The sequence below is a fragment of the Centroberyx gerrardi genome, chromosome 5 (genome assembly GCF_048128805.1).
Source record: "Centroberyx gerrardi isolate f3 chromosome 5, fCenGer3.hap1.cur.20231027, whole genome shotgun sequence".
NCBI classification, from domain to species: domain Eukaryota; kingdom Metazoa; phylum Chordata; class Actinopteri; order Beryciformes; family Berycidae; genus Centroberyx; species Centroberyx gerrardi.
In genome coordinates, this window is record NC_136001.1 from 28,523,214 (window position 1) to 28,538,057 (window position 14,844).

The window sequence follows — 14,844 nt, forward strand, 5'->3', positions numbered from 1 at the left end:
TACCGTTAGAATATTAAAACTTTTAAGCATAGAGCTGAAATGGGATTTCAACTGTAAAATTAATTGGAGAGGAACAAAAATCTCTCAGTGTGGTTAATGAAATGCTCACTATCATCAGGCACGTAACAGAGGGTAAACCCACTGAAACTTTTCCCACCTTAATGGGCAGACATGTTCTTATGAGGTAAATTTAGAGAGCACATCAATAGTAAGTAATATGAAAATGATATGAGTTATAATAATATGGGGATAATGCTTTTCTGAAAGTATATATTTTTTATTTAGATAAGTTGTTTGCCTTATGAAGATCAGCGACTGGAGGCCACAGTTTACTCACCTTTCCATTTACCACCACATCACTATGATATTGTTTAAGTCAATACGTTAACTCATACGTGGAAAAGTAATGATTTTTCTCTCACTCTTCGGGCGCCTTAACTTCCGTTATGCTTAATCGTCGATTGGCGCAGTAACAGAAGAAGGCGGGACTTCCGCTGGTACAGTAGCAAATTTGGCCAATCGCCAGCGTGCATCACTGTCCAGGCCACAGAGTCTGCAGCTGCAAAAATGTCCATATTGTGTGTAATTGTATGCACAACTACAGCTTTTAGTAATGCCATAGCTGTACTCTGAAAGGAAATACACTCTTTTAGCAGTTGTAAGTATAACTGTCAACAATGATTATGTCAAAACATTCCCATGGATACAGTATCTAGTTTTTGTTGCGTTTCCAGTGTAATGTTTACATGAAAACAGCTAACGTTAGTTAGCATCTTTAGCTAGAATTAACAGGATGTTGGTGAACTGTAGCCAGAGCTGTCAGCGGTAGTAGGTGGGCATCTAAAAAACACACGTTTTGTTTGATTTGCATCGTAATGATGATTTGATGGAATTGTGTTTCACAATGCTAAACTAGCAATGTAGCTACTAGGCTAACGTTACTTGATATGTGACGGTACTACTACTAGTCACGATAACGTTAATGAACCTAAGTTACACTAGGCAGTAAAAGTGGCGTTGTTGGTTTATGGCATGAGTAAACGCTGACCGAGCTGATAGCTACAGCTCAAACCACTGCGGTTTGCATCGAGTTGTGGATTTGTCTGCATTGGGTCTAACGTTACTGTACTGCTGACCACCGTGGACACGAACTGTTCACATGGCTAGATGCGTTGTAATTATTAGGCTAACGTTACATTTATACGAAAGCTACACTTCTGCGAGTCCACGTTGTAGTGCATGTCTTTTTTAAAAGTCTGAACTTATCTAGTCCCCTCGACTGATTTCACAGACATCCTTCTGAGCCACAGCGACAGTTCAGCCTCCCCGCCCCCTTTCCAAACACCGACCATTTGAAGTAGTATTGCCAAACTGATCCCAGCTCAGGGTATATAGGCAATTGTTTTTAAAGTGCTTTTCAATTCAAAATACAAATAATGGTTAAATAGTGATTGGATTTCATGGGGAAAAAAACAGCAGCCAGTTTGTTTTTACATGGTGAATTGTGAACTCATCTTTGCTAAATGCTTAATTAGTTCAGGATTCTCCTTAACTGTCAGACAAGAATATGACTGTTTTCCCATCTCCATATGTTTCCAGGTTGCCATTGCCAGCTGCAGCGGAAGGTGAACAACCTCAAATGTGACATCTGACGCACTGTGAGGCACAGCAGGAGAAACCATGAGGTCTGTGTAGGCTGGCTGTGTGTTGGAGCTTTACAGTGTGGACATTATGTCGAACAGTAACAGAGAACTGGTGGCGTTCTTCATAAGCTATAAACTGTCTCAGAGGAACTACCCGGATTGCCAGCTGGGGCCGGAGGATGCCAGTGACAGGACGGAGGGAGACAAGGCCAACGCAGCTATTACTAATGGCTTGTCGGCCAACAGCAGGAACGGCAGCGGCCGGTCGGGGACGCCGTCATCTCCGCACGGCGGCATGGAGGCGGTGAAGGCCGCGCTTCGGGACTCGGCCGATGAGTTTGAACTGCGCTACACGCAAGCATTTAGCGACCTCTCCTCCCAGCTCCACATCACCCCCGCCACAGCCTACCACAGCTTCGAGAGCGTGATGGACGAGGTGTTCAGGGACGGAGTCAACTGGGGACGGGTGGTGGGCCTGTTCGCCTTTGGGGGCGCCCTTTGTGTGGAGTGCGTCGAGAAGGATATGAACCACCTGGTGTCCCGCATCGCAGACTGGATGACCACATACCTGGATAACCACATCGAGCCGTGGATCCAGAGCCAAGGAGGCTGGGTGAGTATCCAGGGGGAGCAAACGAAAGATTCATTTACGGTACCTCAGTCGAGGCCTGGGCATGCACAACTAACACAGTTCCTCAAATTGTACATTACAGGATCGCTTTGCTGAGATTTTTGGCAGAGACGCAGCCGCAGAAGCGAGGAGATCTCAGGAGAGTCTAAGAAGATGGCTGCTAGTGGGAGTGGTGCTGCTTACGGGAGTGCTGGTCGGCGCTCTCATCGCAAAGAAACATCAATGATGAAGTGGAGGGCAAGGAGTGGCATCCTGTTTACCCCAGCACATCTTGTATAACACTACGTCAACAAAAACACAACTAAATAGTTAATGTTTACAAAAGCCCAGTCTGCTTGTGCACTGACAGGATCTCGATTGGCTATGGCAGTTTGTGGGAGTGTCCATATGTAGCTTGGTGAGCTGTTTGACTTCTCACCCCGCTTGTCCTGTGTCTTTTGTTGGGATTTTTTTGGTTGTTTATTTTATTTTTTTTTACACACAGCAAAGCTTTTTTTCTGTTTGTGTAAAGGGTGTCACACCCAAGACTGGAAGTGCTTTAAATGGATCTGATAAGCTAAGAGCGAATGGGAAAGATTCAGCTGGTTTGATGATGATTCTTACTTTTATTTTTTCCTTTGTGTATTATCCAATGACCAATTTTAATTGTTTCCAAACTGACAATAGACAGATAATATAAGTTATATTTCATTTTAAACTTTGTAATGCTCAGTTCCTTTTGTTGGCTGTACTGGAGTTTTAGGCATGCTTCAAAAAAATAAATATATTTATGTTTTTTCTTGTGTCTTTGTTTTGCTTTGTTTATGTAGTTTGTGAAGAAGTACAATACACAGAGGGTGTATATTGAATCTCCATTTTGTGTGATGCACTGTTGGAAATGACATTTAAGATCAGTATAAATCATTCAGAGGTTTATAAATGTACATAAACAACATACATGAATTTATTAATGTGAACTATTTTGAAATGGACGCACATACATATATACATGCATCTCAACTGCAGTGGGCAGGGTTTACATCCTGTGCACCGTGTCAGTTGGGAAAACACTTGTTGACTGGTGCTGCAGTCTTATGTTTTCCCATTGGGGGGTGCTTGTGTACCACACACGCCTGTTTCTAAAGAATATTTCAATACATCAAGCAATACTACCTACATACTGTTCTATTTTCATACCCACTGTAGATATTGACATGCTGTACTGTCAAGGCTACTCTAGTCATTAATGCTTCTCTTTCATCATTCAGGGAGGCTGTTCTTTGAAATAGAAAACACGCTACAGGGTAAAGCGTTAGTTTATCAAAGGGTGGGTATAGTCTACCTTCGATAGAGTGCCTCAAACTGTCATAGATGAAACAACTAATTATCAAATGGCATGTTTCTCATTTATTCTAGGTTATACTACAACCGAGGGCAGTCTAAAACTCCTGAGAATAAAACAGGGTGAATGGGAAAAGAAAACTGAATAGGAGAGAGAAGGCCACCAACGGATGGCCTTGCGAGTGAGCTGGAGCAGGCCTGTGGTTGCTAATCTATCCCTGTCATTTGTTGCCATTTCCCCAGAGCATAGCTGGCGGCAGCAGCAGATAAAGCCAGTCAAGGAAAAGAGAATAAATTATGGACTCACTACTCAATCTTAAGAAAATTACATCAAGGTTTTTTTTATATATATCTTTCTCTTTCTGGTTGTGCTCTTACTTTGCAGGATGGAATGCATGACTTTGTTCTAGATTTCTCTAGCTTTAGTGTGACTTAGGGTACACATTAGATAGATATGGTAAATAAATTCTGCTAGAAAGCCCCTAGTCTCACTCTGTGATTTCACACAGCATGAGTGCATTAAATTCCCATCATCAAGGGCCTGGGGGAATCACATGGTTGAACACTGACTGACTGCTAATTAAATAGTTGCACTAAGAGAGAAATTATAGAATATTTTCCTAGTTGTTTTTTTTTTGTGTATGTTTGATTAGAGGATCATGTAATCAGCATTTGCGCTGAAGACTTGGTTTGTCACGATACACTCCGAGGTGTAAGAGTGTGTGTGCCATGTCATGAGTGGGTGGCGTGCCCAGATGTTCACACGGCTGTGCTCGCTAAGCTGAGACGAAATATTGCATAAATGAAAGTGTTGTTTCTCCTTGAACTCTTCACTCAAGCGTATACACTTGGGCTATGAAAACACATACTGCAGTGCATGTGATTTATCTGCTCTAGTGAATCCATTTGTGTGTGTCAACAGGTTGTGAAGCTTGATAGCATGTGACCAAGCTGAAAATTGTGTCTATAAAGATATTGATCTACTCAGTAATTTATTTGCCTTCAAATATACAAATGCTATATTTATCAGTTTGACATAACACATATAAGACTAAGTGTAGTGTCTAAAGGCTAAATACCTGAAGTGTACATGGCGCCCCTTCCCCTGAGTCAGTAACTGACAGGGAGTGTGAGAGTGGCGATGCCAGCAGCAGGTGGATGGTTTGGGGTCTGTGGCCTCAGTGATAACTTATCAGTCATCCCCCAGTCCCAAGTTTGCAACCCCAGCCCTACTCCTCAGCATTAACAAAAAAGACACACACTACTTCTGTACCCTACTGTTTGTAGCTTTACAATTAAATGAAATGCCGTTGCTCCTGAAATGCCATTTGGAGCAAGATGACAGGGCCTTTAATGTAGTTCTTTGCTTTTAAGCCTCATCAACTAACTGTCTTTTGCTACAAGATTCTGTAAAGGAACTTTTCTTAAATAGTCCAGTCTGATTTCATTGATTATTAGTTACAAAGAGATGGCCAGAAGTTTGAGTTTGCTGTAAAGATGCAAAACAATGTTCAATATAAACCAATTATACCTGCTCACCAGAAGTGACAAGATGTGTGGGATCACCTGCATGTAAACGATCACAACAGCCCAGCGTGCCTTGATCTTAAATGTCTGATCTATACAACAAAAGTATTTCTGATATAGAACAGCTTAATTGAGACATTGTGACAAATATTCTTAAAGGAGCTTTCCCTGTAAAGTCAGTTTTTAGTATCAATATCATTATCTATTACAGTCTGACGAGGGTTGATCTAAACATTGACATAAATGTAGTCCTTATTGACTGTGTATTTGGCCTCATTGGGAAGGAATAAAAGGCCTGTGAAGTGTTGTGATCTCCTTCTGAAACACATCATCATTCATCATTAGTAAACAAGTTTTGTGAAGCCTCTGACATTCAAACATGATATCAGAGTGGGAACTTTTATGCATGAAAAATCCCCTTTATGGGCATACAACCAGTGATGAGTAATAACATTGTGTTTGTTGTCCCTACACAGAGGAATCAAATACAAACATTGCCTTGTGTGTGCGTGTGTGTGTGTGTGTGTGTGTGTGCGTGCACGTTTGAAGTCTAGTTTTTGTTCATCAACTGACAACGTCACTCTAAATATAGAACCAGGCACAAGTGCTGCACTTTAGTTGAATGTTTAGTCACCTCCGTGTGCGGGAGAATTTGCATACCCGGTGAAGCCAATACAATTACACTGTCAAGTCAAACGCTACCTTCACAAAGAGAGCATTATACCTGAGCATGAGAGGACAATGCCACTACAGAGGAACCCTCACCACGGTAGCTTCAAATGTACTGAGAATTCAAATCTCATTTGCACATCGAAAACAACAGCCTTCATGACTCAAAGAGGATAAGTCATACATTTTATTCTTTTTCTCTGTGGAGTTTCAAAGTCTATATACTAAATAGCAATTTTGCGAATACAAAACAGATCCTATTGTACAAAACCAAAACACGTTTTCACATTTTGAATAATAGAAGACAATTTAAGAGGCTGCTATCGCAATAGAAACACAATTTTGTTTGTATTTACAGCTGAAACATTTCTCATATCAGTGTGTTACACGTGCCACAAACAATTTGACTTCAAACAAGTGCTTCATGAAGATAATATCTACAAAATTGGCTTTTTTTCCCTCAAATACAGTGAAAAGAAACAGAAAAGCAACACTTCTGTAAAAAAAAAATGCACCTCGTCCATATTACATCCAACGCAGAGATATGGGCAAATCCACACAAATAACTGGCAAGCAAGCAAGTATTGATTCCTAAATATACAAAGCGCTCATTAGACAAGGTTTGTGTCCCCCTGTGGTGTATCCTATACTCTGTAGTGCAGAATAGGCTACGGTTTGTCGTTTCACACCAGCGTGGGCACCATGCCGGCGTTGGGGTGGTGCGTGTAGGGTAAGGTGGCGGAGGGGTGCAGGGGGGACGGGGCGGGGATAAGGTGCGGCGTGTGGCTGTAGGTCAGAAGAGACCCGTGGCCGAGGGAGAAGGGCCCGCCGGTCTCATCCAGGGGGGGCACCTGGCTCATGTCGGGGTACGCCTCCAACATGGCGTTCTTCTTGCTCTTCTTGTTCTTGCTGGACACTTTCCTGTTCCGCGTCTGAATGCCGTCCTTCTTCATGGTAAGAGGCCTGTTGACCTGTGAAAAGAAAGGGATCAGAACTAGGGCTGTTGAACACTTCAGGGCGGTTGTGTTTTTTCTGTAGTTGTGAACTATAAACTAGAGGACTCACATTGTGCAGCTTGAAGTAGAGTCCACAGGCGTTACACACAGGCTCTCCGCTGGCGTTGCGTCTCCACAGCGTTGTTGTGCTTGTGTGACAGTTGGCACATAGTGTACCGGCCCGCTTGCTGACGATCTGAAACACAAAGAGGAAACTGTCAGGATTTCTTTTCCCAATCAACTGAGTTGCTCTGCCAACGATAAAGCATAGTTCCAATTATTATATTATTGAATAGGTTACAAAGCTAAATATCTTCACTGTCCCCCAGTTCGTACGCATGACACATATTACAACCTCAACACACCAACAAAGGGGCATCTCACCAGTCTTTTCTTGGGCCGGATTAGAGGTCTGTTTTGGCCGTTCATCTTGTGGTACAGTCCGCAGGCGTTACACAGGTAGTGGCCTGTACCATCCCGACGCCATAGAGGGGTAGCCGTGGCTCCACAGTTCACACACTCTCTGGCCTCTGTCCAAAATAAAAAACAGTCACTCATCAGCTTATGCATTAGTATATTTAGATTAGATTAGACTTAGATTTTGTTATTGAAACCCATTATATAACTCAAATTATAAACCTGACAAAATATGTTTACAGGATATGACACAGCTCAGTGTATTTTCACCTGGCGGGGATAGCCTCATCTTGTTGCGAAGTTTGGGGGAGTAGGAGGGGCTTATCCACGCCCCCGGGCTGGAGTAGAGGGTGGCCGTGCTGTAGTCCTGCGGAGAGGTCATGTACGAGCTGTAGGGGCTCAGCATGTGCGGGTGGGAGTGGGGCGACGGCGCGTACACGCCCCCGGAGGCCGGGGTCAGATTCAGAAAGCTGCTCCCGCCCCCCGCCCCCCCCAGCGGACTCAAGCGCTCGGCCTTCAGGGCCTCCTGGAGCCGGGGGCTCTCCTTGCCCTCCCTGCCGGGCGAGGGGTATCCGTCTCTGGAGGTGGTGAAGGAGGATGTGGCGCTGGAGGTGTAGAGGGATGTCGGGGTGTGCGAGTGCAGGGGAGCCTTGGTGAGAGGGCTGCTGCCCCAGGTGGAGACCGGAGGGTTGTAGGGTGAATTCAGGGAGTGGCTGCCCGGCCCGTCCAGCCACTGCAGGTTGCTCAGGAGAGACGGCGAGCTGTACACCTGACGGACTATAGGAGAGAGGGACAGAACAGAGGCACCATTTTAGACGATATAAATAATTTTCGGAGGGTATTCTTGATGAGGTGCATGGAGTGGATGGGCGACAGTGGGTGGTAGCGCTGACCCGAGCTGTGTCTGTAGGCGGACGGGGCCCGGCTGTGGCTGGGGTTGGAGAAGAAGGAGGGCAGGCTGGTGTAGTCGGTGTCTGGGCCGGAGTAGAAGGCCTCTCCCTCTTCCCCTGGAGGCAGGAGGCCGGGCTCCGAGGAGAAGCTGCCCAGCGGATCAGAGCTGATCAGAGCTGGAGAAACCCAGTGGGACTGTTCTGAGGAATCCTCCATGCTGACAGTTGAAAACCACAACCTGTGGGAGGACAACAGCATGGATGTGGAGAAATGTACAGTCCGATTTCAGGCTCATATCAGAGACTGATAAAAAAGTGCTGAAGTCAGATGAAGTCATGTTGTACAGTATCTTTCTATATTATTGGTCAGTGGCAGTGCTGACCTGTGTCCAGTGATACTGTGCCATCTCAGCAGTGCGATTTACTATAACTTTGATTGAGGCAGTAATGTTATCAAGCTATACAGTTTAGAACAACCCATGTACCTTGAAGTTATCAGGGACAAGATCTCTCGACAGCAGGCTTCTTTAAACTTCCTTTTCTAGGATCCTCATTTGACTGTGGCTGAAAGTAACGACTAAAAATAAATGGGCCTATAAATGTAGTGGTGCAGCCAGTGACCAAAAGGTTAGCAGTGGCCTTTCTTCAATAGGTGTGCCAGTAAAGAAAATGCCTCTTGGGACGCTCTGACAGACACCACAGAACTCCAACTAAATAAACACCGAGTTGCATTTGCAGCCAAAAGTCACAGAGACAACCTCTGTGATACCGCTCAGAAAATGATATTGGATTGTCACACCAATCTTCTACTGTAAATTTTGTGGGATAATTTAACTGGGTTAAAGCGCTGCTTTTTTGTAGTGTTTATCTAAAGACTTTATCTTCTATGGATAAAGTTGAAGTTGTAATACAATTTTTCAGCACGGATTAAATCATAAAGAGCACCTTCTTTATCCTTTTTTTTGTATTTATTATTATTTTTTTTTTAATAAATCAAAAAAATATATATATCTGAAATAATAAATAACTGAAACTGAAACAAAAAATGATACCACAGAGCGTGTTAAAGCAATACTCTGTGAATTACAAGCGCAGACAATGCTACTCTCGCTCCATATCTTTAGAGGAAAGAGAAGAGGAAAGAGAAGAGGCTGATAGCGTCTGATAAAGTCTGAGAAAATCAGATAGACAACATTATTATAATGCTAAATATATCCAGCTCGACTGATAGAACATAACCCTAATCTCATCTGATTAATAGAAATCTGTTAGACTAGAAACATAATAATAATAAAAACACTGCTGAGGGAGAAACAGCATGTTACAGGGAGCTGTACAAATGGCAAAGTTCTCTAAAAATAAGAAATAAATATAGTCAGTAATAATCATTTTGTCTAGATTCAGTAATTTTAAACTAAATTGCCTCTCAAATAAGCCTCAAGCCAGAACATGGTCTACTTAACTTGGGACTTAATTGTTTGTAGTTCTAATGGAAAGCTTAATAGGGGGGACATTTTGTACAATTATTTGATACTTTGTTTTTACTGGAACATTCATTTATATACATACACATACATATATACATATAACACTACGAAATTGTGAAGGGTAATTGAGTAATTCATTCTAATGTGTCTAAAAGCAAGATAGGCAATGATAATAAAAATATTATAGCATAGTTACAGTTACAGTTACATAGATACACACATGTACCAAAGGTTTGGAGCAAAAATGGAAATTTAAAAAAAATGAAGCTAAATGAAAATGAAAATGTGTATTTGGTTCAAAAGGCAGCAGAACCTCAGTTCTCCTAAAGCAGGTCCTCACCACTCATATCTCTACAAGTCACAGTCAATCTAGCAATAAATGGCCCGGGGTGATATAAACCCCTCACCAGCGCAGGTTTCAAATTTACACTCCTTACACTTTTGCCTTAATAACCCGCTGATCCCTTACCAGATCAACTAGAAGGTGCAGTCATGTGTACAGCAGGGTAACACCAATAGGAGACAGAGAGAGAGAGAGGGGGCACCTACCTGAGATCAGCGAGGTTTGACCCGGGGCAGATGGTACGCAGCCAGGTGGAAGGTGACACAGCTTCACCAAAGCTATCTCAGTATGGGCCGAGGGCTGGATGAGTAACTTCTGCCTGGTACCCCTCCAACAACCAACCAAGTTTAGGGCTAGGAGCAAGTCCGTGGGAGGGGTTGGGGACAACATTTTGAAAGACACACCTCTTTGGTCCAGACAGAGAAGTTGTGTTAGGGCAGATATAGTACATATGCAGTTCTACATGGAAAAGTGTGTAACTTAGATGAACTCACAGATACTCTGAAAGAGTCTGAATGTTCATCTATTTGAGGTTTTTTTTTTTTTGCAAGCGTGAGGTGAAGGTCTCAGCTTCAAGGCATTGTTCCCCTGCTCTTCCTTTATGTGTGTGTTAGTGTAGTAATGATAAGACATTGATATCTCCTATATGATTTCTAGAGAGGAAGCACCACATATTAAAAGGATATCAGCATCAAACCAACACCATTATCTATAATAACTAGATATAGGCGTTAGATAGAAATAAACACATTAATTAGATGTTATGTAAGATCTTTATTAATGAGATTTAAGGTTTGATATACGTAGCATTGGAATATAAAACACGTTATACAGATTCTACTGGCAGTGCAGTCAGCATGCAGGATGGATGCTTTTTGTCTGTTGATGACTGTGCATACAGCCCCTGATAAGGCCAAGCCCACATGGAAAAGAGTTAGACAGACATTTGAACAAAGCAAATATAAAATGCAAAGACTCAATTTCTTTGTGGTCCGGCAAAGCTTAGAATGGAGGACAGTAATGCAAATCGGGAGAGGTGCTGCAATCATGGAGAGAGATATGGTCTGGCCATGGCTGGGCTCCGCACAAGCCCGACTCTGTCCTGGTCATTTGATAGTCAAAGCAGCTCCCCAACTTTCCTCTCTCTTTGTTCATTTACAGTTTTCAGGGAAATCAGGAAAGAAAAACAGTCGGGAGAAGTGAGGCCTTTTATTTTCAGCAGAGGCCTGTAATAGTTCAATTGGAATGATGAACTCCATAAGGGAGACAGGGAGTGATAAGGCCCGATGCAAACCATCAAAGTGTAAGTCATGGGAACTGCTGCATAAATACTTGATCCCATTGCCTATCTCCCCTGATTGAGGCAGTTGTCGCCTTTTCTGGAGTTGCTTGGTATGAAAATCTGTCCTCTGCCAACACAAACACACTGCACAATATAGTTAAGGTGGCTGGCAAGATCAAAGATCGGTGTCAGGCGGAGGCAGCTACCTGCATCTCTGAGCGGCGGGGTGTCAGGACAGACAGAGCCACGCTGGAGTTTCCCCTTCATTCCCTTTATGGGGAATTTGGGTTCCTTCCCTCTGGCAGAAGGTTTAGACTGCTGGAGGACAAGTCTAACCAGGTGAGGAACTCCTTTACTGACTGATTAATTTATTTACGACAGCATGGCCAGGAGGCCGCCAGTAATTAATTTAATGCTGTTCTGTGGATGACGATGCTGTTAATTTATAGTTATCTTTACATGTTGTTTATGGTTGTTTTTATGCATCTGGCAGCAAGACGAATTTCCTGTCAGGGACAATAATGTTGAACTGAACTTAGCTTAGCTGAACTGTATTGAACTGTATTGAACTGAATTGAATTAAAATTGAATTGAATTGAATTGAATTGAATTGAATTGAATTGAATTGAATTGAATTGAATTGAATTGAATTGAATTGAACTAAACTAAACTAAACTGAACTGAACTGACCTGAATTGAACTAAATTGAACTGAACTGACCTGAACTGAACTGAATTGAACTGACTTGAATTGAATTGAATTGAATTGAATTGAACTGAACTGAATTGAATTGAACTGAACTGAACTAAACTAAACTAAACTAAACTAAACTACTGAACTGAACTGAACTGAACTGAATTCAGTTCTGTCCTGAACTGAATTCAGTTCTGTCCTGAACTGTTGATTGTAAAGTGTGTCCACAGCAGCAGCACAGGACTCCAGTGTGAGTGAATGAGAGTTAAGGCTGGCAGACAAACAGAGACGTGAAGCCGGCGGGCGGCTGCTCTGCTCTGCTCTGCTCCGCTCTGCTCTCTGGCTGTGCGGACAGGACAGCTGGGCAGGGATGTGGCTGCTGCCGCTGTGCAAGCGAGCTGCTCTGCTCTGATAAGACCTTATCAAGATGAGAGGAGGAGGCCAGGAATTACAGGCCCGCCGCTGACTGTCACACAGCGCCACAGACGTACACACAGACGCACAGGACATTGCTGCAAGTCCGTGGTCGTGTGTGTGTGTGTGTGTGTGTGTGTGTGTGTCTGCTCAGGGACGACACCGTGCAACTCACACACAAATGCGTAGCCTACACACCCAGTGCTTCTTCACACACACTCTCCTGTTGTGTTAACTGTGAGCAGAAGCAGGTCAAGCAGACAGCGGAGCGTCACGCTGCACAGTGTCACTTGGTGGTGGACAGTGGACTTAGGGGACTGCGCTCTAATTCCCAAGAAACAGGCTTCTGTGTAGGCGGTGGTCTTATCTCTGCCACGCAGGGCCTGCAGAGACAGTGGTATACACCCGGGAGTGTATACTCTCTCTCCCTCTCTCTCCCTCTCTACCCCTCTTTCTTCAGCTACATCTTCAGTCAACAAAGCATAACTAGTTAGTGTACTTGTGGTTTTTATTTGCACATGACTGTGACCCACACGAGATGTGGTGTAGCAGGCGGTGTGTGTTATGAGTGTGTGCTGGTATAATGACTAATAAAGTTAGGTGACTGAGTGGCCAAAGCCGGGCGCTCTGGGTGCCAGGATCACTGAGATATATCGTTGCATTTTGTTTTGCAGTTTTGTGTTCAGTAGTCTTAACATGCTGCACCCATAGCAGTCACTGACAACACACACCTACATGTCTATAGGCTTCTCATTTGTTTGACTTTAATATTGATTTATTGGACTTTGGTCTGTTTTGTTGATTATTTTTGGTCAATGAATTGTTCTTCCAGCTTTGATGATCGCTCACATATAAAATCACTATAATTCTATTAGCCTATATTCTTATAGGGACTTACAGTGGGGTACTCAATAGTCAGTTTATTGTGATCTTATCGTACTTTAGAGTATTTTTTATCTCCTATAGTACGGCTATGGGATTTTATGTGGTATAATCTTTGACCTATAGTAGCTGCATGATATTTTACTTGCATAGTATCATTCTAAATGTATTTTTATGTAAATTTTAATGAGGGCAATTCATTTGATCCATAGTTCCTCCCTCATTTTAAGTTACTCTGGATAGGAGTGTCACCTGAAAAACTACAATGTAAATGTGAATCAATATCAGTATTTGAACCTTTGAATAATGAATTCTTTGTGCACTTATTTCAAATATTGAACATGTTTTGAGTATTTTTAAAATGATGTAGCCTTACATTCAACTGAACAATGCAGTGGTCACTGAATTAACTGACTTGACTCCTGCTGTACAGATGATGCCACCTGACAGACCCAGTGTCAAGGAAACCCTAAAAGAAAGGTGAAACACCTTAGGCCTGCTGCCCTCTAGTGGTCAATGAAGGCATTTCCCAAAGTACTGTGTTATTCTGTGGGATTTGGATCTGATCATCCGGTTGTCTTGATCTAATTTATTCTGAGTGTAACAAAGAAAATTATCACTATTTTATGAAGCCGTTTAGGCTATCAGATGCTATTTTTTTTGTTCATTTGTAGGTCAGTGTTTCTCAAACTTTTTGGAGTCACGGAACCCTTTTTAAGTTTTAAGTTTTCTGTGGACTCCCTTTGCATGAAACGCACTATGTGCCAAAAGAGTTGGAAAATATGGCCTGCCTATATTATTGATCGACATATGATAAAATAACAGACAACTAGGCTATACTTAAGAATATGTTTCAAAATATACCATAATTGGCGAACAAAATGTAGCCTATTGTATGTATGAAGGGTTAGGGTTTTTGGATGCCCATGCCTAAACTACATGTTTGGCTAAATATAGTTTTGCAGCACGAGAGTGTTTCATTTTTAATGTTTATCTTATTTTTTCCATACCTATTTCCACTTTTAACCAATAAATCAATTCAGTTTACGGTTTGTGAGTCATACACTGTGCGTCTTAAACAGGCGACGCTGCTATCAGGTTATCATATGCTGCCTTCAAATGCTGCCCAAAATATTGTAATTTCGAGCTAGAAGCACGTCAACGACCCAACCAAGTGGTAACTGGGAAAGTCAGGATTTTCTGTGATACCAGAGAGGTCCCGAGATGTGATGCTGAGGAGTCTGAGAGCATGGGAGTCATGTCAACAACTGATGATAACAGTGATGCATTTTATTATTATATTTAATAAGTTGGCATCTTGTGTAAATAATCTATAGGGCCTATTGTATGTTTCTATTTCCACTCTTTGTTTAACGTTTAGTTGTCACCTATTCTTGTTTTAGATAAATTCATTAAAATAGGCTATCAATTTACATGTCTGATGTGCATTTTCTCCTCTTCATTCTGGCACTGCCACACATGGAAGCATGTGCCGCTTGATTTCTGAAATAAAACATCAGCCACCAAAAGACTTCTTTTGTTATAGGGTCTATTGTGTTGTTATTCCCGACAAAAATCAGTTGAACGTGCCCACGAGTCGAATTAACGACTTCTGAGCTCGGACTTACAAGTTTACGAGCAGCACTTGAAG

General features: G+C 42.5%; 2 protein-coding genes across 3 annotated transcripts; one reads left to right on the plus strand and one right to left on the minus strand.

The window, feature by feature from the left end:
• Nucleotides 1–529: 529 nt before the first annotated feature.
• On the plus strand, nt 530–2,865 carry LOC139925924 (bcl-2-like protein 1). The gene is made up of 3 exons (XM_071917449.1): nt 530–658; nt 1,600–2,256; nt 2,357–2,865. The coding sequence occupies exons 2-3, from the start codon at nt 1,732–1,734 to the stop codon at nt 2,498–2,500; spliced, it is 669 nt and encodes a 222-aa protein (XP_071773550.1). The 5' UTR covers nt 530–658; nt 1,600–1,731; the 3' UTR covers nt 2,501–2,865.
• A 2,205-nt stretch (nt 2,866–5,070) lies between these two features.
• Nucleotides 5,071–10,251, minus strand: gata1a (GATA binding protein 1a). 2 transcript variants are annotated; one of them, XM_071917451.2, is made up of 6 exons: nt 10,129–10,251; nt 8,096–8,331; nt 7,473–7,979; nt 7,170–7,315; nt 6,856–6,981; nt 5,072–6,761 (listed from the first exon to the last, which is right to left on the minus strand). In XM_071917451.2, the coding sequence occupies exons 2-6, from the start codon at nt 8,307–8,309 to the stop codon at nt 6,474–6,476; spliced, it is 1,281 nt and encodes a 426-aa protein (XP_071773552.1). In that variant the 5' UTR covers nt 8,310–8,331; nt 10,129–10,251; the 3' UTR covers nt 5,072–6,473. The 2 variants fall into 2 exon arrangements, with proteins under 2 accessions (XP_071773551.2, XP_071773552.1); XM_071917450.2 differs by lacking the exon at nt 10,129–10,251 and having other exon boundaries at nt 5,071–6,761; nt 8,096–8,791.
• Between the last annotated feature and the right edge of the window lie 4,593 nt (nt 10,252–14,844).

Excerpts from the sequence above, each read along its gene's own strand:
- LOC139925924 (XM_071917449.1), top strand. The coding sequence starts at position 1,732 with ATGTCGAACAGTAACAGAGAACTGGTGGCGTTCTTCATAAGCTATAAA. Across the intron at positions 2,257-2,356 it reads TCCAGAGCCAAGGAGGCTGG|GATCGCTTTGCTGAGATTTT; the intron begins GTGAGTATCCAG and ends TGTACATTACAG.
- gata1a (XM_071917450.2), bottom strand. The coding sequence starts at position 8,351 with ATGCTGTTGTCCTCCCACAGGTTGTGGTTTTCAACTGTCAGCATGGAG. Across the intron at positions 7,980-8,095 it reads CGCCTACAGACACAGCTCGG|TCCGTCAGGTGTACAGCTCG; the intron begins GTCAGCGCTACC and ends TCTCTCCTATAG. Across the intron at positions 6,762-6,855 it reads TCTACTTCAAGCTGCACAAT|GTCAACAGGCCTCTTACCAT; the intron begins GTGAGTCCTCTA and ends TTCTTTTCACAG.